The 23,218-nt window shown below is 48.2% G+C and overlaps 1 protein-coding gene across 6 annotated transcripts in view; it reads left to right on the top strand.

Annotated features, from left to right (window-relative positions):
• Positions 1-23,218, top strand: part of ACACA (acetyl-CoA carboxylase alpha) — a 222,571-nt gene that overhangs the window by 189,794 nt on the left and 9,559 nt on the right. For all 6 annotated transcript variants that reach the window (XM_072940295.1, XM_072940294.1, XM_072940296.1 and 3 more), the window contains 4 exons: positions 5,775-5,952; positions 7,709-7,821; positions 20,772-20,926; positions 21,595-21,765. In XM_072940295.1, the coding sequence (XP_072796396.1) occupies positions 5,775-5,952; positions 7,709-7,821; positions 20,772-20,926; positions 21,595-21,765 (617 nt within the window). The remainder of the gene's footprint in view (positions 1-5,774; positions 5,953-7,708; positions 7,822-20,771; positions 20,927-21,594; positions 21,766-23,218) is intronic.

Here is a 23,218-nt window from a genome sequence, read left to right as displayed (position 1 = left end):
GAAATAGAGCGATCAGAGGTAGGACATAGACACTGTGAAAGAATGAGCTCTCCCTAAGGCACCCAGAAAGGGCTTGGGGCAGGAGCATCTCTAGCTTTGAGGGAGGAAAGGCCTGGGAATGTTACCCTCTAGTAGGTCATCAGCTGTGTGTGGAAAGACATTAGAGCCTTATGCTAACAACTCTCCCTCACCTGGCCAGGGAAACCCCTGCCTTTGTATAGCCAGGCCTCCCTGCCAAAATGTGGACAACTAGGGCAATTTTTTTGTTGTTGTTTTTTCAGTTGAAAAGTTCCCTTTGTCCATATTTACTGGAGAACTACCACATTTTATACTTTCTTTGGAGAGGCTTGGACTATACATGCTAATTAGTGTTTGTATACTTTCCTAGACTATCAAGGTGAATTATTTTTTGACTAAGATAATAAATCAGGGGAAATACCATGAGATACTGAGAGTATAGGTTAAACAAGTCAATCCTGCACATTTTTATTGAGTGTCTATGTGCAAGAAACCATGCTAGCTAGATACTTCAGAGAAAACAAAAATAAGTCAGAAATAGACATTGCCTGAAAGAGTCAAGAAAAATGTCTTGCGCAGAATGATAAAGCCCTATGTGTAACAGAACAGCACAGTGTTCAAAGGAGGAAGGTACTGTATGGGGTGGGGGAGCTGAAATCCCTTTCATTTATGTATGTGAGGTTCATTCAGCATCAGATTTCACCTGATCCCAGATTCCTCGGCTGGAGGAGTGACATCAAGGCTTAGGAGAGAATGCAATGCTGTTACTCCTTAGTTACCTCTCTTCCCGGGGAGCCGTCGAGGATTCACTCTTCCTGACATTACTCAGGAGTAATAAGTCAGCCTGGCCGTTTCGTCCTGGCAGACGTAGAGTTCAAAAGTTTGTGACGTGCCGCTTGTATGGAAAGCTTGAATTCTGCTGCACATTTTGGCTCAGGCCCAGCCTGACCGCTAGCCCTGTAACAGTAACCACAGCAGTTAAGAGCCATTGAGCTCTCTTCACCAGAAACCGTGCTAACCATTTTACATGCATCATCTTACGTAATCATCACAAGAAGCACCTCCAAGGGGTGAGTTATAGTATCATCCCCAATTTACATATATTGAGACTTAGGTTAAGAAAATTTCCCGAGATCATTTAGCTTAAAAATGAGAACACAGATCTGTCTTACTTCCTATAGCACAGGTTAGCGCCTCGGACCAGAACCAGATCTACTAGCATATCCCGAGAATCAGAACATCTAGGTTCCTGAGAAAGTTCCTACCCACCCACCTCCCCTCTGCTTTGGGGTTATTGTAACCAGAAACTGCAAGAGCTCAGAAATGAATTATGGCTTTTTTTCATTGTAAAATATACATAACGTAATACTTAGCGTTTCAACCATTTGTAAGAGTACAATTCAGCGGCATTAAATACATTCACAGTGTTGTGTGACCGTCACTGCTGCCTATACCCCGAACTTTTTCATCATCCCCGACCTAAAGCCTGTATTCGTTAAAAATTACTCCCTACTTCCCCCTTCCCCCACTCCTAATCAAAAATGAGGTATTGGCCTGATGTGGAGCAGGACCAGCTCTGTTTTCTGGATTTTGGTGCTGCTGCGTCCGTTTACACATCACTCAAGTCGAATAAGCTTTGGGGAAGATAGAGACCAGTGTGAAAGCAGGAGGGGAAGATCGCCCTCCTCTCATATTTACATACAGGTCAGGATGTTTCCGACATATTATCTCATGTAAAGGGACCTAAGCAGAGAGTCATTCCATATCCCTTGGGGAGATGTTTGCAGTTTTGGTTCCAATACTGGCTGGGGATTATGCAGGGAGGGAAAATAAACAATTATGCCATCCCTCAGTGCACACAAACACACAGCCAGGAGCCGACTGCACTGTGGGTAAAATGACTCCAAAATTGTGTGTAATGAGTAGGAAAAGATTAGAGACAGCTCTTGCTATGCTGAAAATTGACATTAGTGGAGGGAAAAAAAAAAAACTCTTTACTAGTCGGCCTAGGAGGTCTAATTCGAGCAGTAAAAATATAAATAAATAAATAAAAGCATGTCAAGATGGTATTGGCGCTTTCTTCCCAATGAGCTCTATCTGGCCGGAAGGCTATTCAGCATAATGCAAAATTAAATTATAAAAACTGGCTGAATATTTAGATGGAAGAGCCATTTGGAAGCAGTTTATTTAGACGAACCGGCAATGACCCACAACAGGGAGACATCAAGCGTGAAATTTACTAGAAATTAGCACCAGGGTCCCAGCCTCAGCATGAATAGCTTGATAGGATGCAAATCCCAGTGATATTAAGCTCCTCACTGCTAGTGCTACAGGGTCACTCTCAGTTGGTTTTTCATGTTATACTTATTATTTTTTCCTGGGACAGGTTATAAATAACAATAAAAAAACATTTATTGAAAACTTTAACTGGAATGAAAGTCCATTTTAAAGTCTCTGATTACTTGGATGTTGACATACAGTGTCAGCCGGCCATAATGAACTCATGAGAGACATTATGTGTTTGCAGCTTGTGTATGCCTAACGCTTACCTTCAGCTTCTAACACATAATCTTGCCTCAAGCCAGTAAGATCTGTTCCAGTTTCGAGGGCGTGGGGCCCTGGGGATGCCCCTACCCGCTTTGCTCCCTTGTCTGGTACATGTGGCTGCCACGGTTTATCCATGTTGTGTAACAATGAAGGCCCGAGGCAGGATTGGCGCCTGGGTGCTGAGAACACACTGGAAAGACTGTGTGATCACCATTCATGCAGATGTGCTTTGCTCCGAATGCTCAGAAAGCCACAGGCTCCCGCCTCTCCAAGGAGGAACCTATCAGTATTTTCCATTCCCATTGCCTTTCTCAGGGCCTGAGAACTGACAGGCGGCATATGCATAGCTTTACAACTCCCTGGGCTGATTTCTAGTTGAAACCCTTGGGATCCCCGCCCTCCCCTGCTACTCTTGGCTCTGCTTGTGCTCTGACTCTTAAATAGAAAGGGATTTCAAACAAATGTGTGCCCGGTTGTTGCCAATTGCTTCGGCCTGCCTTTCAGAATACGTGGTTTGGGGCAGCTGTGATTCAGGACGAGCGTGTTGTTTGTAGAGTTTGTGTGTTCGTGTGCTTGTTTATATTTTAATAGCCTTTGTTGCTTTTTGAGTGTTGTGATGGTTTGGACTGTGGGGTGTTGCTGTTCCAGGTTAGATGGAGGCACTGTTTTCAGTCTCTAGCTTGTCAGCTTTCATGAAGTTTGATGCCCCTTTTCTGCTCACAGTCTTGGGGCCTGGAGATAATTGTTTTGCAGTCAGATCCAAGCCCTTCACATAGCTGGTCGTACAATTTCTGATATTTCTGAACATACCAAAACCTCAGGCAAGATTTAGAAATACTCATTTTTTTCAGGTCTCTTTTCTGGTTTTTATTTCACCCCACCATTGTATCAGATGCTGGAAAGCAGATTACTTCAGCTTCATGCTCTTTCCTTGAAGTAAGAGTGATGAGTTAAGAATGAAGTAGTTGAATGTGGACTCTGGAGCCAAAGAGACCTGAATTCAAAGTCTTAACTCTGCCACTTACTATTTAAGCCTCGGTTTAGTGGCCTGTCACTTGGCTATGAGATTTTTCTGATGATTAAATGGCATGCGTGTGTGTGCACGTGCGCGTGTGCACGTGTAACCACGCTCCCTGGTATACAGTGAGCTAGCCATGAAGATGAACAGGAGCAATAAAAAAAATGTTTAAAAAAAAAAAGATGAACAGGAGGGACCAAAGTCCACTTCACAAAAGTAAAACACACACATACTCAACTTACTTATCCCAAACAATTTGCTTATACTGTAAAATCAAGTGTTGTTTTTTTTTTAATTAAGTAAATGGGGGTACATTTTCAATAAAGTCCTCTCCTTTTCTGGGGAGCTGGGTCTGTTAATCATAGTACAGAGATGGATTTTGATGCAGACATGTCTTTAACAAACAGAAGTGAGTGTAGAGGCTGGAAACTTGATCATTTACCTCTTAACTTACTTTTTCCTTTTCCACGTGGAATGGCTTTTCTGTGTGCTGTTTTCTGTTGTTTCCCTTTTTCCTTTTATCTCTGCCTCCCATTTCTCTGCACGTGACGCCGCTGAGGGCCACTCCTCTCCGTTACTCGTTCTGAGACCATACTCTTGGCAGCACTGAAAAATGTACTGCTAATTACACAATTATTTTATTATGTAGCACTGGTTGAAATATCCACTAAAGAATTAATTTAGTTAAAATAATTTGAACTGAGCAATTATTTTCATAACCACAGAATTAGTGTGAAGCGCTTAAAGTCCTTTATTCCCTGCTCTTCATAGAGCAGTTGTGTAATTAGCAGTAAATTTTTTTGGTCTTTGCTTTCCTCCCAAAGGAATAAACGTCTTTGTTCTGATCACATACACGGAGTATGTGACCATTCACATTCCACACAGAGTAGGGGGTTTTCCCTGGGGCATCTTCCGAATGTTTGGAATTCCTTCCCGGACCAGCCAGGTTGGGCACTGGAGAATGGCCTGTGCCTTGCCGTGAGCGTGCTCACTGACAGCTTCTATAGAGAGTCGTTTTTACTTCGGAGGAGGCAGCAGTTTAATTTGCCAGTAACTACAATGAAAGCAATTTCTATTTGGTTGGCTCTTAACCTCCTGAAAAATGCTTCTTTGCTTTGGATTTCCAGATTGATTTATTCCAAATTGAGATCCTCTCCTTGATAGGAAAGTTTGAACTCAGTTGAACCTGTTATTTGGTGTTTCAAAAGGATCCATTGTGGTTCCACCAAAATACTCATTGAACATCTGGACTCATAAACCTAAAACTTTAGCAATGGTTAGACTTCAGTGAGCTAGGAAATGGGAGGAAGTCATAAATTATTGGGAAATAAATAACTGGTCCTGCTTTCCAAGGACTAACTATGCACCAAGGGTTCCTTTTGTAATCCCTTTGGGGGGGTTACGAAGTATAGTCTTTAGCATAGTGAAGAGGTGGCTCTTCTTTTTATGCAGCTGTGTGATATTTACAATAAATACATTTCCAATTAAATACATTTAATTTTTTCTCTCATTGATACCCTGATAAAAATGCGGCTGATAAAGAATTAATTTTTCTTTCTCGCTATGTTCTTTCCAAAGTGCATGTATGTGTCCATTCATTTATTCAGCAGACACTGAACACTATGTTTCAGGCACTGGACAGGACCCCGGGGATGCAAAGAGGAAAGATGCAGTTTTTGAAGATAAAATTTTTGAAGGATCCATTTCCATTTGCTGTGCTTTTTAAGGGCTTAAAGTATGCTGAGTATCACGATGAGAAGAAGACAAGAAGAATTGAAAAGAGCTTGGGTAGTTCCTCTAGAAAACTTAATGTAGTGCGAGAGATCACATATTGACATGAAAAATACTCAACATTTGTAGAGCAAGTGTGAATTAATGTGGTGAGACCTGAGTGCAGAAATTCAGGGAGGATGTAAAGTGGATATGCAACCCACAGGGCCTGCACACAGAATCTTAGGAAAGAAAATATACTTCTTGTGGGCTTTTGAAGATTCCCCTGCAGTCTTACATAGAACACGGGTGGAGACACCAATCACTTTAGTCTTCAGGGTGGCCAGACAGGACCTAGGGTAGCTGCACCCCCAGACCTGTCGCCTCTGGCTGTGAGCAGCCTTATTTTCTCTGTGTACCACAGTGTGAACGGTGTTTGGAAGCACTCTTCATGGTTCCCAATTTGTCTCACCCTCCACAGATATGTACGACCAGGTGCTGAAGTTCGGTGCTTACATCGTGGATGGCCTGCGGGAGTGCTCCCAGCCTGTGATGGTTTACATTCCTCCGCAGGCCGAGCTTCGGGGCGGCTCCTGGGTCGTGATTGACCCCACCATCAACCCCCGGCACATGGAGATGTACGCTGACCGAGAAAGCAGGTAGCACTCCTTCCTCTCTTCTGCTCACTGCCTCTAGGGATCCTCCAGCTGAGTGCTTCCTCCTGGGGAGCATTATAACCAAGGGTACTCTCTCTGAGTCTGTCTATCCCCAGAGGGCACCAAGGTCAGAAAAACAGGCTTTCTAAGTAGCATCCGCTGGCGTGAGACGGGAACCAGGCTGGAGTCAGGCTCTCACAGTGTGGCCCCCAACCCCAGGTTCTTTTACCACAAGGTCCTCTATTCCAGGCGTCCCCGAACTCTGTGCGATTCCCTCCCATATGTTGTTCAGATAAACCTATCAGCCTCTCTTAGGTAAGTGGCAGAGGGAGCGTAAAGCGAGTTGGAGCGGAAGGACTGAGTTGTCAGTCTGGAGTCCTGGGGTCTTCACCAGCCCTGCCGCTGACTAGTGAGGAGCTTGGAGCGGCCCTCACCCTGCCTGGGCTGCTTCTCCTTGTCTGTAGAACGAGTTGGGTGGTCGTGGAGGTGCACCACAGCCCCCAAATTCTATGTTTCAGACCAAAGCATCTACCCCACAGTCCAGCATCTCACTCTGGTGTTCTGGGAGGCTTGGAGAACACAGTGTTTGCAGCGCCCAAAGGACTGCAAGAGAGCATCCCAGGCTTCCATTAGGCATCGAGTACCTGAAAACACTTAAGTAAAACAGATTAAATCCAGCCTCCCTTCACAATCTGTTTTCAACCCTTATCAAATTAGGTAAATCTCATCATATTTCCTTGACATTTTCCATACCAGTTCCTACATCCAGTCGTTTTATAGAGCACCTATGTCTCTCCTTTCCCCAAAATTTCAGCCTCTTACTTCAGAAGCTGCTTAGGAGAGTCCAGCAGTTTTATTGTCAAATCACTAGGTTAACGTTTGATTCTTAGGGACTTAGAAGTCCTCACTTAGCCCCTGGTTTGATATCAGACTGGAGATAGTGCCTCTGCAGACTTTACAACAAGACTGTCTGGTTTCAGATCCAACTCTGTCTCTTGTTAGACTTGGACAAGTCTCTTACCTTCCTGTACCTTAGTTTCTTCATCTGTGAAATGGGGCTAGTAATACCTTACCTCGTAGTGGATGTAGACCGGGCCTGGGACTATCATGAAGATGTTTAAGTAAGCACTTGGAACAATGCCATGCTGTGCCAGGCATTAGCTATAATTTTTTTTTTTTTGAGGTGTTTAGGGTACGTTCCTGGTAATAGGACATCATTAGGATGCACTAGAAGTGGCTGAAACCTTTCGCTTTGCCATTTCCATAGCAGTGGGCAGAACGTTTCCTCTGCTGCTTGGCCTGGCCTTGCGTGTCTCAGTGCCGCCAGCAGGCTGAAGTCCTGTGTAGGACTGACTGGCGCACACCCTGCATCGTCCACCTGAGTGATGGAGGTGGTTCTCCTGTCACTGTGCCTACACCATCTTTTTTTTTTTTTTCGAAAAATGTGATTCCTGTTACTCTTATGAGCTACAGGTGATGGGATCTGTATTGTTCTCCCTTTGAGATGGACGTAGGCTCGTGTAGTAATGAGAATCATTTTCATTGCTTTTTTGCCAGGCCTTTCTCATACCCCACTTAGACTCTTCTCTGGTGCCTGCGGCTCTCCCTGGGGTTACTATGTGAACCGTGGGTGGGCAAAACCATAATGAAGCTATTTCCTGGTCCACAGATTGTAACTGGCCTCATTCTGTTGTCTCCTTCCTTTAAAGTGCCTCTATTTCTGTTTTGTTTTGTTCCCCTTTCTTTCTCTCTGATCCAGGGGGTCAGTTCTGGAGCCAGAAGGAACAGTAGAAATCAAATTCCGCAGAAAGGATCTGGTGAAGACCATGCGTCGGGTGGACCCCGTCTACATCCACTTGGCTGAGCGATTGGGTATGTCTGCCCGTTCTCCTGGCAAATCAATGAGCCGTTCAGCTGATTTGTAATGAGTGCGTTCATAGGCCAGGGGAGGAGGCACTGAAGCATTTGATCAAATTCATGATAATCTTTATTTACTGTCCTCTATATGGTAAGAACCCTGGTAGAATGAAACTGTGTGTGTAATAGGAAGGAAAGTGGGCCCTAAAAAACCAAAAGTCACCCGATTTTTCTTCTGATATTCCCTTACGGTTCAAACAGCCCATCTTTCTGGCTTGTGGATGTCCTTGTAAAGAATGATTAGCTGGAAGTGGCTGTTGAGGGCAGGCTGATCAGGGGGAGAACATGCTAGGCTTAAATATCCCGTTTCTGCTCGTCTCCTTGGATGAGCCCGCCTCCTTTCTGAGGGGTGTGAGAGTCAGTGTCATGGGGTGGTAAAGCCAGAGCCCTGCCCCGGCGGCATTCTGGGGCCATCCTGAGCTGGAGGAATGGAAGTGAAGACTGTGCACGGTGTGCTTCCAGACAGGCCGGGCAGCAGCCACCCTGGACCACTCACGCTCGGTGCTTCCAGCCATTCCTGTGCTGCTCATTTGTTGTGGGAGCTCTTGGAGGACGCTTGCGATTTGAACATTGAACTAAACCACGGGAGCCCTGTGTCAAACCCGGAGTCTGAATGAGTTTCAGATTCTTTTAAAACGCTGATTGTCTGCCCAGGTCTCCCATTTAGCTCCTTGCTATGTTAGGAAAGATAATAGCTCGAGGTTCTTTTGTTTGTTGGTTTGGTTTTGTTTTTCCAAAGGAACAGAGAGATTGTCTTTAAAATGTAGTGAAACTCAGGGAATGAAGGCATAAAAAAAGAGATGCCAGCCCATTTGTGTTCCAAAGAGTGATTTAATTAGTAAAGTACCATTTGTGAACCCTTTACATCCTCACGCTCTAGAGACACAAAAACTCCTGGGTGTTTGCCTCCCTCACTCCAGAGACCACACGTGCTGGCAGACACAGTGTGGCTTGGGTCACCATGAACCCTATTTTTGTCTCAGTGTTTGCCATTAGGAAACAACCACCAGTAACTCGAACCCACCGCTGCCTGATCGTTTTGTGGGAAAGGCACACACACAACAAGAAATTGGCAAAGTTGTTTCTAAAATCTGTTGCCACCCGAATTGTTGAGGTGGTGGGGTTTTTTTTTCCCCTCTTTCTTCTGCAAACAGGATAATTACTTCTGACCAACCCCATACACTTTAATTAAAGTAACTGCAGCTCAAGAGCAGGTTACTCAGGACTGTACACAGAGAGAGCTCTAAATGCTTCAGCCACTGATAAGCATCTCACTTAGATGGCTCATAATTGCTCCCAGTATCCAGCAATCGCTGCTGTTTTTACCACTAATTCTCCACAAAGACAGCAGCACCACAATTGCAGGACACAGCAAATTGCATAATTTTCTTTTTTTTTTTTTTCCTTTTTTTTCTTTCTTTTTTTCTTTTTTGCTGGTTTTCTTTCTGGCCAATTTAAAATTTGTCAAAGTCGGTCTTCTTCTGGATCACTGCCCTTTGATATTTCGCGCACTCCATTTGCCACAAACAAGCCGCAGGGCCGCAGTTCATGCTGACTCCAGCAGAAGCAGAGAGAGCTCCATTTATCTTACACTGCCTGCTGAATTCCTACTCATTAACTGGGGGTTCACTGCCTCTTTTTAACCCCCCAATGGCTGTTATCGTCCCTTCCGAGTAACTGGGTGGTAGGAAGGGGGATCCTCTCTGGCATGGGTTTGCAGAATGCCTGGGTGGTGAGGGGTGTGGGGCGAAGCTGCTTCCCCTTGAAGAAAATCCACGTCGCTCCCACCTTCACCCAGGAAGCGCAGGAAAGGGCAAGGGAGGGGATGCCCAAGCGACGGCCGTTTAGTCATTTGTTACAAATCATCTCATTATCAATTTCCTATCCACATTGAAGAAAACCGTATTTATTTAACCTTGACCAAAGTGGCACTAGAGAAGGAATCGTAGTCAGCTACATGTGAGGCCTGCTCTGACCCTGGGCAGTCAGGGACACGAGCAGTGGAGCTGGAGTAAAAACGACCACGCCCAAGCCTCGGGTGTGTTGCTTGCGGGCTTGGGTGAGCCGTTTAACTTGGCCGACACACCTTCATCTAGAAAGTGGGGACAACGCCCTCACCCTGCCAGCGTGAGGACCAGATGAATGTGCGTTTGCTCTGAATCTGAGACGCATTTTTCAAACGAGGGGGTCGGCATCATTTCCTTCCCATCCTAACCGTCAGAAGACGCAGATGGCCACGTTTGGAGCTGAGCGTTCTCTGTGGCTGAGGCCCACTTTGGGAGTGAGGGGTACAGGGAGGGAAATACAAAGGAAACGGAAGAAGTGGCCTTGTCTCTCGGGCATTCGTGGTCTTCCAGGGAGACCACTCACGTCCAGGCATATCCGTGGCAACAGATGAGCAGGGGTGTGATGGGACACCTGTGCACCCGGCTCCTTTAGGGTTCACCCTGGCTTTTGGCTCCTTTCTCAATGCCCAGAACCAGACTGCCAAAATGCCTTTTCCCAAAGTCAGTGAAAATGACCTCATTTTCCAGACTGGGAGATTGAAGCAAAGGAGGAGTTAAATAAGTCATCCGAGATGCAGAGTAAATGTACTTTGGAGCCCAGAAGGGAATTCTGGTTCCCTGTGCTCTGCTTTTCTCAGGATGTCCTCAGGTTTTACCTCGGCTTAATATGGAGCCTGGTCAAAATTAAACAAGAGCTCTTCAAACAGGAGTGCTTTCTGTTTGTGATGTGAAGCCGACTCCACTGAGAGACACTGGGCTTAGGAGAAGCCTGTAGGAGTGGGTATTACCTTGTGCCGCCGTCTCTCCCCAGATCGGCCTCTGCACTGGGGAGCCAGCTGTCAGGGCACTCAGACAAACCAGTGCACAAATGGTTGTGCTCCAAAATGTAAATACTGTTTATTCTCTAAGGGTAATGAATAACAGTTCATTTCTGAACAGCCAACTTCATTTCAGGATTTGTATTTTTTTTCAATGACCTTTTGTCATTTTATATAGTTAGTTTGGGTAAGAAGGTGGTGAATTACTAGTCTGCAGTTCTGTGATTACAGCGGAGTATGAAAATTGTACGTAGATTGCATCCTGATAAAGGCAAAGGGAAGAATTACCCCAGCAGGAAACGTGGTGTCAGCCCAGACACAAGAGTCCTGCGTTGCTGGGCCGGCTCTGACCCTGGGTTCTCAGAACCAGGCCTTGGGAGAGTCACTGCAGGGAGAAAAATGCCCTACCATTCTGGTTGCCTTGAGGAAATTAAATTCCTTCTCTGGAAAGAGAGCGCAGCCCTCCGAGGCCTCCCTGTGTCTCTGTGACATCTTCTACCTCCAGGAGCAGAGAGAGTGGCTGTGGAGCGGGACGGCTTTCCCAGCCTGGCCTCCTGTGTGCCGCTACCTGAGGCCCTCTCCTGGGTCCCCACCCTCCCCTTGGGTTCAGAGGGAAATGACAAATCCATTTAGGTAGAGAGAGAACTATCCAGCCGAGGGTGGGACGCCACTGTAAGCGCCCCACTGCCCCTCTCCCTCAGTACAAAGAGTACCCGGGTGAAGGAGCTTCCTTCTGCCCCAGACACACATCTCGGTGGCGGCCTTGTTCCCAGACAGCCAGGCAGCCTGCCACGCAGCATCCGGGCTGCGCCCTCACAGACAGAGCCTGCCCTGTGAGTGACAGCCTGGGCAGCACTGGTGAGCACTTGCCTGGGCCGTTCCAGGCTACCCAGCGCCCAGGGGGCCTTGTGGGCCTTGTGGCCTGCGGGACCCTGGTGCAGAGGGAGTGTGGGTGAGAATACATCTGCCTGTGAAAATCCTCAGGAATGCCTCCCTCCCAAGCCTTCTATTTAGTCCCTAGGATGACAGGAAACGGACCCTTCCTTGGGTTGAGGAGGGGACTCGGGGGCTGAGCTGCTTTTCTGGCAGAGGCGATCAAAGCATCCGAGCTGTGTGGAGTGCTTTTCCATCTCTTGTGTCCGTCTTCAAGATGCTGTAAGCTGACAAGAGCCAGAGTTGCTTGTTTGAGGCAGAAAGCAGTATTTCGTACTTTTTAACACATATTTTGTCCTTACTTGGAAAGTTGAGGATGGGAAAGAGGGCCTAACACCCGTGCCTGGGGAGGGGCCTCTGGCCTTGTCCCCTGTTGTGTCTGGAGCGTCTTCCTGGCTCCGTGGCCACCCAGGCACTGGGCGCTGAGACAATAAGCAACTGAGAAACAACATAAGGTTTTCTGTCCTGACGGTAGAGGTTGTGGGCCATGCCTCCTCCCTTAAATTAGCAGCAGCTTACACCCACCTCATCACACTGATTCAGAAGCTCTTCGGCTTGATACAGTTTAGTGCAGTAGTGACTGTTAATGTGCACAGTGGGGCAGCCAGACTGTGACATGGTGACGTAATTGGTAGAAGAATTTACCAGAGATAAAGTATGAGAATAGAAAAGGGGTCTGTTGGATACACTGCCATAGACAACAGTAGGCACACAGGCGGGGGTGCCCCTGTGAGCACCGAGGGCCGGCTGTTGGAGCCTTTTATAAGGTCGGGGTCACAAGGTGCCTGATCCGTGTGTGTGCAAGTCTCTGATGGGTTGCAGGTGAGGTAAGAGGTTTAGGGTCCATGAAGGGCGGAGAGCTTTCTGACTCTGATAAGGTGGGCTGAAACCAGCCAGCCTGCACGTTACCTGGGGCTGTTAGTTTGTTAGAGGAAACACTTCCCGTAAAGAATGTACTTTAGCCCAGGAATAGGGGTCATTGAACTTTGACTTCAGTTGGCCCGACAGTGACAACATTTTGTGGGACGGAGAAGGCGTCCTTTTGCTGTGATCTCTTAACCTGATTGTATTTAGAGAAGCATCTGGGCTTGCCTCTTTCGGGAAGGAGTGAGTCGCAGGTCCATCAGGCTGGAGGGACTGGGGGCGCCATCTTGTTAGACTGAGCCCAAGCTCCTGCCTCTCTGAAGCTGTCGTCAGAACACAGCAGACAGAAAGACCCTCCTCCCCACCTGGCCCCAGCTCAGCCAGATCCCTGTCCCTCCACCTGCCAGACTAAGGGAGAGCAACTTAGGGAAAGAAAGTAGTCCGAACCGCCAGGCTCATTGCTACTAGAATTCAGAGAAGTCCGCGCTGTTTCCTTACCCTTTTGGGGTGGGATGTTTGCCTGGGGCACGGGGGACGAGGCCACAGGGGGAGTAATAGACTTTTTTATTCTCATTTGGAAGTCTCTGGACTTACTATAATGATTTTTAAAAATGTGAACAGCAGAGCACTAACACCATTGCAAGGAACCTTAGGGTTAAACATCCGATAAGAGGACTGCAGTTAAAATCAATATGCAAATACAATTGTATGTAGGTAGCTATGGCCCCCTTTGAAGGAAAGCAAATATATGAAAATGGGATTTAAAAAAAAAACTAGATACATTGGGAGAAATTATTCCCATTACCAAAGGATTATTTGCTTTACCAAGGGATTCACTACAGGGTTCCTTCTAAATAGCTCCCTTAAGGCATTTAAAACAGGATCTGATTTACGCAGTTTTTCAAGAATGTTTTTGTGTAAAGAAAGGCACACCTGTTATGGATACAGAAATAGTTTTGCAGGTTTTTTTTTCCCCACCCTATCTTACTACCTTTATAGAGAGATTTCTTTAGAAAATGTGATTACATAGATCTTTGAAACAGCTACTTAAGTTTGTACTTCTGAATCTTAATAAGATTTCAGTCTTTTTTATGCTGATTTTTCAATCTCCGGGTTGAGGTGTGGGTGTGCGTTCTCACATCTGAGATATTCAGGAGCTTAGTGGGGAGGGTGAGCTAGCCCTTTTTTTAAGCACCCTAAGTATTTAACCAGTCAAAGCACATTGCCTTCTTCAGAGGAGAAAGGCCCATAAAAGTTAAAATTGGGTTTAAATTTACACAGGCTTCTTGGTATATCTTTAAAAAAAAAATCAAGAATTCAAACAGCACGCACTTTAATATCACATTCTTTTATAAAACATTCTTCCTGTTCGCCAGATCAGGACGGTCGTTACATGAATGAGAAACAGCTCAGAAAAGGAAAGAGATTTCTGCAGGGTCACCTAGCGCCTTTGGCTGAGCAGAGATTTTTAGTCAACCATTTTGGTCTTTACTCTGAGTTTTGAAGGCCTCCCGCCTCCCCCCAAATCCTACTCCATAGGGGTAGCCCGCTCATCCCCAGGGTAAGGCTGGCCGCCTTCTGCCCCCCCCCCCCAGCGTCGTGGCCAGGTGAAAACACCTCCTGCTGCAGAAACCAGCTGTCTCCTAGAAGCTTCTCTTCAGCTTTGACCCCAGCGGGGAGAGACGTGGCTTTGCCTTATATGCTGGCTCCGGGAACACCCGACAGGCTGCTGTCCTGTGGACACTTGCGGGTCAGGTTAACTTGTTTAAAAAGCATGGACTCTGAAGCCAGTCTGCCACGCCCTCATCTCAGCTCTGCCATTTCCTAGCTTTGTGGTCTTGGACAAATTACTTCACTCTTTTGTGCCTCAGTTTCCCCATCTGTAAGATCTCAGTGACCTTTTAGGGTTGTGGCAAGGATTTAATGAGATAAAAAGTACTTAAACAGCACCAGCGCATAGTAACGTTTCAATAATGCTAGTGATACAGGAAAAAATGTGGGGGCGCGAGAGGAGGGCTGTGTCCCAGGTCTTGGCTGAGTCCCTGGGATGCGGCCCACCAAGTGAGGGTCCTTGGCTTCGCGCAGGAAAGAATTCAAGAGTGAGCCACAGCTGAGAAACAGTAGGTTTATTCAGAGAGCTGCACACTCCATAGACCGAGTGTAGGCCGTCTCAGGAGGGTGGAGAGGTGAGAGGCATGGAGGTGGTTAAAGCAGAGGTAGACACATACTCCACTGACAGCGCGGGCCTCTCAGGAGACAAGAGAGAGAGCGGGCATGAGGCGCAGTGTTGCTGGTTTTTACCTGCTAACGAGTGGGAGGGTTGGTCCCACCGCGCTGGAGAAGGGATGGAGATTCCCGGAGCTGGGCTGCCGCCCTCTCTGACCTTTCACATCAGCCTGGGAGCTGTCATGGCACCTGTGGGCATGTCAGGCACCATGCTGGTACATTAGTGTGTTCCTGACGCTCGAGGTCACTGGAGGTCGAATCGCCTGCCATCCTGGGCCTGCGGGTCTTCTGAGAGTAGACTTTTCTGCCATCTTGGTGCTAATTGCTGGGTGAGTCTTTTAATGGCTGTGTCCTGCCCCTTCCTTCCTGCCTCATTAGCTCTCATTTGATCAGACTAGTAGTGCCTCTTATGGCATTAAACTCTTTTTTGTTGTTGTTGTTAAGTTAAAAAAACTTTTTTATTTTTACCCCTTAACAGGGGCACTCATGCATGCACTCAACCACTGAGCTGCACTCCCACCCTCCCGCCCTCCACATTCAGCCTTATACATTAAACATTTTTCATTGTAAGGTTGGGTTTTAGGATTTCATGGGGATGTTTTTGGGGGGAAAGGAAGGGATGGGGATAACCTACCTCTCTTCCCATTTCAACCTTTTCCTAGAGTAGGATTCTGGAAAAGAATGACTTTCCTCTGTAGCATATTCTTAAATACACACACGAACACACGTGCGCACGCCTGTACGCGCGCGCGCGCGCGCGCACACACACACACACACACACACACACAGAGCCTGGCTTGCTTTCCTAAAAACCCTGAGGCCCTGCAATCTGGCTAGAAAAGAAAGAAAACCATTCCAAGATATTTAATTGTACAGGGAGCTTACAGGATTGATCGAGAGCTTAGCTTTTTACAATAGTCCAGTGAATAAGAAATGCTCCTGACAAACGATCAATGATGGGATAATCACTCTTTATCCCCCTCCTCATTCTTACCTTCTTTCTTTCAGGAGAACAGGGTTCAGAAGTCAAAAATCTTTATAGACACCGCTTTTAAATTAAGCAGAAAATAGACATTGACATATTTGTTAATCTCCCCTAAATCATTACCGGGGCTGGCTGCTTTGCTGTACAAGGAGAGGGGCCCTCGGTGTGCTACACAAGGTGTAACTAGCTTAGGAGCAGCCTTTTATTTTCAGAAAATAAAATTGAGAAAGCATTCTGTGCCCCCCGCCCTTACCCCCTTAAAACATGGCACATGAATCTTTGGCTTTCTCACATGAATTTAAAAATACACACATTCTCTACTTGTGTCGTTTCCTTGCTTTGAGGCTTTTTTGAGGTGGGTCTTGAACTGTAACCAGAGGCACCACTGAAGGAATCAAACTGAGGGGCTTTGGGGGTGCTCTGTGACCCTCCTAGTCTCAGGAAGACCAGGGCATTTGAGGTGTTTATTTCATTGATTCTTTCAAAGCTCTAGAATAGCTTGATTGGGTGGGTGAGACCTTTATTAGTCCAGGAACTAGCCTCCTCTGTCCCTCCAGCTGGGTAAAGCCAAGTCCTTGTTCCCAGAATGCGCTGTCCCCGAGCCCAGAGGTCCTCCCCTCTGCACCCAGTGCTGAGCCGCGCGCTCAGCTCCTCCTAACACACTGAACCAAACTCTCCAGCTAATTGCCCTTCTGTGGCCACTGCCAGGACACGTGCTTGGCCACGCCACTCCCAGTACCATTTAATGTGGAAGAACACAGGCTTCAGAGACAGCTGGACCCAAGTGTAAACCCTGACTTTGCTTCTTAAGATCCGGGTGCCACTGAGCAAGTCACTTTTACATTTCAGAACCTCGGTTTTCTCACTTGTAAAACAGGTACCTGTGAGTCGGGGTTACCCTGAGGACCAGGGTGAGGCACGTGAAGCAGCTTGGAAAGCGTTCAGTGACGTTGAGGTATCAGCTTGGCAGCAGTGTTAACAGCCGACCAGACCAGGGTCTGAGTTGTGCATCGTGACTTACGGGCTGTGTGATCCTGCAGGCGCGGAGTGCCTGGCGCCTAGGACGTGCGCAGTGAGTGGTGTGTGATATATGTGGGGCACAGACATGTGTAGATGGTGCTGACCCAAAGGGAGGATGCTGTGAGGGTCTGGAGGTCCCTACTCAGCGACACTCCTGGTCCTGCCATCCCTTGGCCCCCAGCAGGGCTGTGATTTTACCTGCTCATCTCAGAGCACCTCAGAGGTACTGCGAGTCCCGCTCCAGACCACCACAAGAACGTGACTATTGCAGGAGAGCCAGGCACATGAGGATTTTTGGTTTTCCAGTGCATAGAAAAGTTACATTTACGTAACGACATTACTGCAGTGTGCTATACTGTAGTCTTTTAAGTGTGCAGTAGCATTATGTCTGAAAAAACAATGTACACACCCTAACTCAAAAATACCTCAGTCCTAAAAAATGTTACCCATCATCATCTCAGCCTTCAGCGAATCATCATCTTTTTGCTGGCGGAGGGTCTTGCCTCCGTGCTGGTGGCTGCTGACTGATCAGGGTGGTGCGTGGCTGCGGCAGTTTCCTAAACTAAGACAGGAGTGAGGTCGGCTTACTCCTCCTTTCTCGAATGATTTCTCCGTAGCACGCAGTGCTGCTGGGTAGCGTTGCTTGACGTCACCATAACAAATATAATACAGGTATGCCTCGTTTTTTTTTTGTTTTGTTTTGTTTTGTTTGCACTTTCAAACTTTTTCACGGTTACTATATTTCTCATGGTGATCTGTGATCAGTGATCTCTGATGTCACTTTTGTACCTGCCTTGGCATTTTTTAGCATTAAGCTATTCCTTAGGCATGCCTGTAACAGGAGCAGCTGCCCTCCGGTCTCAGGCCTGCCTGGAGACTCGCATCTGACCCGCAGAATGGGAATTACTGGGGACGTCGCCTAGATCTAGTTGAGGAGTGGAGCTGAGATGGGACTCCCACCTTATCAGGCAGGAGTCTGCCATCGTCATCTAGCCTTTTCTGCAATTAAAGGGATGCTCCGGCCGAAGCACTTGTATGCGTAAGTGAGGAGCAAGCAGAGGCTCAAAGGCTTCCGGAGCCACGCTGCTGCGCCCGGGCCCCAGCCCTGCCCCCAGCCCTGCCCCTTTCTAGCTCTGTGACCTTGGCGAGTCCCGTGAATTCTCAGTGCCTCAGCTTCCCCGGCTGTCAGATGAGGGTAACAGGGTTGCCAACCTCATAAGATTGTTGTGAGGATTAAACGAGTCACTAGATATAAAGCCCTCAGAACAGTGCTCAGTGCCTTCTCACTATTACCTTTGGTGCCTGATTATATGCGCTGGAGAGCCAGTATAAACTTTTGGGGGTTTTTTTAGGTTTTGCTTATTGTTTAAACTTCAACTTCATATAATTTTACAGGAAAAGTTATACAAATAGTACAAGGAACTTCTGATGCCCTTTTCTCAGATCCACCTCCTCCTGACGCCATGTTCCACGGGCTTTACTGTCTCCATGTGCTCCCTGCTCACTCCACACACGTTTTCTTTGAACTGTCCGAGTGTAATCCGTAGACTTCACCCTCCTTTATCCATGAATACTCAGTGCATGTTTCTCTTACATAAGCACAGTACATTTATTAAAATCAGGAACTATAACATTGATACAATACTACTGTCTAATCCATGATTCATATTAAAGTTTTACCAGTTGTCCCAATAATGTCCTTTATAGCTTTTTCTTTGGCGGGGGGCAGGGTTTCAGATCTGAGATCTAGCCTCAGACCACATGTTGTCAGGTAGTTTTAATCTCCTCTAATCTGGAATAATTCTTTGGCCTTTCTTCGTCTTTCATGATCTTGACGTTTTTTGAAGAGTACAGGCCACTTTCGGTAGCATGTTTCTCAGTTTGGGTTTGTGTTCTGTTTCCCCGTGGTTAGATTCAGATTACGCATTTTTGGCAGGAATATGGCAGGCGTGATGTTACAGCCTTGTCAGGACATCATGTCGGGGACACATGGTGTCAGCCTGGCCTGTTCTTGGTGCTGGTTAACTCTGATTACGTTTTAAGGTCTTGTTCACTAGGTTAATCAAGCTGCTGTCTTCCCCCTTTGTACCCAGGAAGTGATGTGCATGGGACCATGTGACTGTCCTGTTCCTTATCAAACTTTCACTCACTAGTTTTATTGATAACTCTTGGCAGATCAGTCACTGTGATGGCTGTGTAATGGTGGCTTTCTAATTCCATCTTTCCTTCTGTGTCTATTAGCTGTTAGTCTGGGGGGTAGGAGCGCTCGCCCTTCTCCCTCGTTTAATCATTTATGTCAGGATGGACTCACAGGTTCCTATTTTATTCTATAAATATTCTATCTGGTACTCAAATTGTCCCAGATTTAGCCAGTTGGAACACCTTCAGACTGGCTCCTGTGTCCTTACAACGTGTCCCAATCATTTTTTGAGTGTTTCCTTGCTTTTTGTGACAAAATGTTCCGGTTCATCTTAGCTCTTTGCTGCCTCAGCCCTGGAATCAACCATTTCTCCAAGGAGTCTTGTTTCTTTTTACTGGAGGAGGAAAAATGTTTGCTTCCCTCTCAGGGGTGTTTTACCCGAGACAGTCTCATGTCAGAAGAAACCAGCCAGCCCTCCTCCCAGGAACTCTCTGGGCAGATCCAGCTGGAGTGGGGGGCCTCCCTCTCGTCCCACAGTGGGGCCCGCGGTCGTCATGCTGTTCCCCTGGTTTGGAAGGAAGGCTGCTGAGGTGTCAGGGGCGCCCAGTGGTAGGTCAGTGATGGCCCTCTACAAGAGAGCCCAAAAAAGATAGCCTTCCCCAGTCTTCATCACAATTTTAAAGTAGTGATGGGTTTAAAAAAAAACAAAAAGTGGAGTTGGGTCCAAAACCCTCATAAAAATGAAACTAGGTACTGGAGTTACATCCCTGCTCTATGAACATGTGTTTATGTGTAATACTTACGGCTCACTCCGCAGCCCAAGGCTGTTTGTGGCGTGTGATTCATGGACGCATAAAAAGCACGGCCCGTTCCCGACAGACGGGCCTGAAACAGACCTTCCTCTTCTGCATCCCGTCACCTGTGGGCGTGTATTTATTTGTCATCCTTGGTGACAGAGCACCTCAGCTTGTCCCCAACACCAGGGGCTGTCACCTACTGCTCCTTCAGCTCAGCTTACTCCTTCCTGAATTTTCGGTGTCGATTGCAGGTGCTATTCTGGGAGTAATTAGGAAGAAAAGCTCGGTGTGGCAGCGCCTCTGCGGGGACTCTGTTGACTGGGGGTCAGGCAGGGGCTCCTTGTTATAATGCGCTCCGGAGTCTTCTATCTGTTGAGTGAGGGGACCACGTGCTTGTAAGCTTGGTGGTCCAGATGGGATTTGTGGACTGCCTTTCTTTTTCCCTCCTCCTCTTCTTTTAGCCCAGGAACTAGGATGTCTTTGTCGCTGTGGTCAGGGCTTGGCTCTGGCATTAGCAGCGCAGGCAGGAGGCTAGGCGGCTGGTTAACCCGCCGAGCTGGCGTGAGCCACGTGCTTCTGGCTCTAATCGGGTTGGATTCTACTGACATCCAGTTAGGAGTATTCCAGCCTGAGATCAAAGCCGTGAAGTAAAGCCGCTTGCAACTTGAGGAGTCTCTGGGTCCTTACCAAGTTGGGCAGGTGGCTAGTGTGGACGCAGGGAAAGAAGGGCTGCTGGTCGTGTTCAGAGGCATAGAGGATCTCCCTCAGCGTGTCCCACACTTGGAGTAGTGCAGCTGCTCTAGTGCTGGCCAGCAGGGCGTGGCCTGGGGTCCTCCATGGGGACGAGGGGTCTGCTGTTGGTCAGTGAGATGATGAGAGGCCCGGGCCTCCAGGCGGTGGTTTGCACCTGCTCGGGAAGCAGCCTGGGAAGAGGGCCCCCCTTGGTTACTTTCAGAGTTGTCACCTCCAGGGAAAGGAGGACATGTGGACAAGGTAAGGACAGGTCTAGCATCCGGCAGGGTCCAGTTACTTAGCTGAGAGGTGGTGAAGGCATCAGAGAGCCAGGCCACAGAGATCCCTGGCCTCCCCCGAACATGGTGGTTTCTTTCATTGCAGGCACCCCAGAGCTGAGCGCGGCCGAGCGGAAGGAGCTGGAGAGCAAGCTGAAGGAGCGGGAGGAATTCCTCATTCCCATTTACCACCAGGTAGCCGTGCAGTTCGCTGACTTGCACGACACACCAGGCCGGCTGCAGGAGAAGGGTGTCATTAACGTAAGTACAGGGGTTGCCACTGCTCCTGACTTGTCAGAGACCCGCGACCGGCGTGTGTCTGCCTTGTGCACATGGGCACACACGCAGCGAGCGGTTACGGCTGCATTAAAACAGCATGTGTGGATCAGATCATGTTCAAGTCTTTTGGAGAGACTTTCCTGTTTTTCTGTATCCATTATCATCCTAGAACAGTTTATGATTTCGGTAGCAGGGACTCCCTGGGAGGCAAGCTCCATTTTATTGGTGGGAAACCGAGTCCCCTGGGCTCCACTGGGGACAGCTGCCCAGGTGGTCCTCAGGGTGTGGATTATTTCAATGTCAAGGTTCCAGCAGCAGCCAGTTCACATTTGATCTGCGTGCAAGTTGTCTGAGCCATCCGCCCAAAACCAATCCCTCACTTTCTGGTTATCTGAGAATTCACAGCCCCGACCCCAGATCACCTCGGCCGTGTGTGGGCCTAGCATTAGGCCCGTCCCTGTGCAGTGCTGCGGCCTGCAGGGCGTGGGGGCTGCAGCTCTGAACTGGGGAGACCCCTGCAGGTGCTGGGAGCTCGTGACCAGCTCTTGCATCTCCGAGGGGCTCACTGGAGTGGGGTTTTGTGCCCGTGGAGTTTGCTCTGGACTAGGTGCTGGGCCGGGGCGACAAAGCTGATTCTTTTCTGTGTGTAGGACATCCTGGATTGGAAAACCTCCCGTACCTTCTTCTACTGGCGGCTGAGGCGTCTCTTGCTGGAGGACCTGGTCAAGAAGAAAATCCACAATGCCAACCCCGAGCTGACCGATGGCCAGATCCAGGCCATGCTGAGGCGCTGGTTCGTGGAGGTGGAAGGGACAGTGAAGGTAGGTGGGCGCCGGAGGAGCCTTTGTGCTCTGCTCCTCACCCCCACCCCCACCCCGCCCTGCAAGGCTTGATGTCTTAAGAATCCCGGGGCCCCGGGAGGGGAGGGAAGCATGTGGGCCTGACCTGTGTCCCCTGCCAGCAGTAAGATGTCATGAGGGCTCGTCAGACGAGGTGGTAGGGTGCTTTTTGCAGCTCAGTCACCCAGCAAACCGTTTTGAATACTTACTTTATGCCAGTCACTGCCCAGGCCTGGGTGATGTGGCCTTGAGAGGGGCAGGAGTTGCTCCTGTCCCCTCAGAGCTCACCCTCAAGGGGGAGACATTTGTCAAGAGGTCACGTGCAACGAGGCCGATGTCAGACACAGCAAACCCAGGACGTCGCAGAGCACAGAGCAGGGGCGCCTGAGCCACTCTGTGGGGAGGGAGAGCAGAGTCTGGGAAGACTTCTAGAAGTAACGTCTCAAAGACTTGAGAACAAAGCAGGGGTGAACCAGAGGGAAAGGTTAGATTGGGAGACAGGAGGAATGTTCCAGGCAGAAGGAACAGCTCGTTCCGAGGCCTGATAGCAAGATCACCGTGCACCCGAGGCAGCGCCGGCCCTCCAGGATGGCCAGGAGGGCGGGGCCTTGGAAGCCTGCGGAGGAGTTCGGACTTGGTCTGCCCTCTTTGTCTGTGGGAAGCCACTGAGAACTTGAAGCAGCAGAGAGCCGTGCTGTGACTTGTGTTGTAGGAAGATTGCTCTAGGGCCATGTGGAGGGGGAGCTGAGGGCAGGAGCGAAAGGCCTCCCAGGAGGTGGCAGTGATCCAGCTGCAGGTGCCCTGACTTCAAATCCCAGCTGAAAGCAGACATCCCCCCACCCCGCAGGGAATTACGAATTCGGCATCTCCTCAGGGTAGTCTCGTGCCCATGTGCCCCAGGGCCGGGGATGGAGGGCTCTGAGGCCAGGACAGCGAGGCACCAACATTTGCTTCTGCACAAGACAGTCTGCGGCAGGATGGGAAGAAAAAGTTGGAACTTTTATTTCTATTTATTTTACTAAGAAAAAGAAAGAAAGCAACCTTTATTAGTAGTTAGCATCTGGATTAAAAGTAAGTCATACACCTCATAGATACGTTTCATCAGAATATCGGTAGTATGTGCTGGAAATATACTTGTCTCGTTCCCTGTGAGCTGTGTGATCAAAAACATCTGGTGACTGCTGGGCCAGAGAATTGATGGAGGCTGGACGGGGGTGCTCCAGCCTCCCCAGGGAAGCACTGTCTGAAGGCTCTGCTGACTGTTCGCAAGAAGGAACTCCCAGGTTTGCCGTCAGTTTTAAAGTCAGTGAGTCGGATGCTTCTAAGATTCACCTGTTTTAAACCTACCCATTTCTTTATGACCGGAGAGCTGCTTTGGATAAATATTTCAGATGTGCAGCGAGGGAGCACAGCCTTCTGCAACATCTGGTTCAGG

This window comes from Vicugna pacos, chromosome 16, assembly GCF_048564905.1.
Source record: "Vicugna pacos chromosome 16, VicPac4, whole genome shotgun sequence".
NCBI classification, from domain to species: domain Eukaryota; kingdom Metazoa; phylum Chordata; class Mammalia; order Artiodactyla; family Camelidae; genus Vicugna; species Vicugna pacos.
Note: the sequence above shows the minus strand (reverse complement) of the source record. Positions and strands in the feature narration are given on the sequence as shown.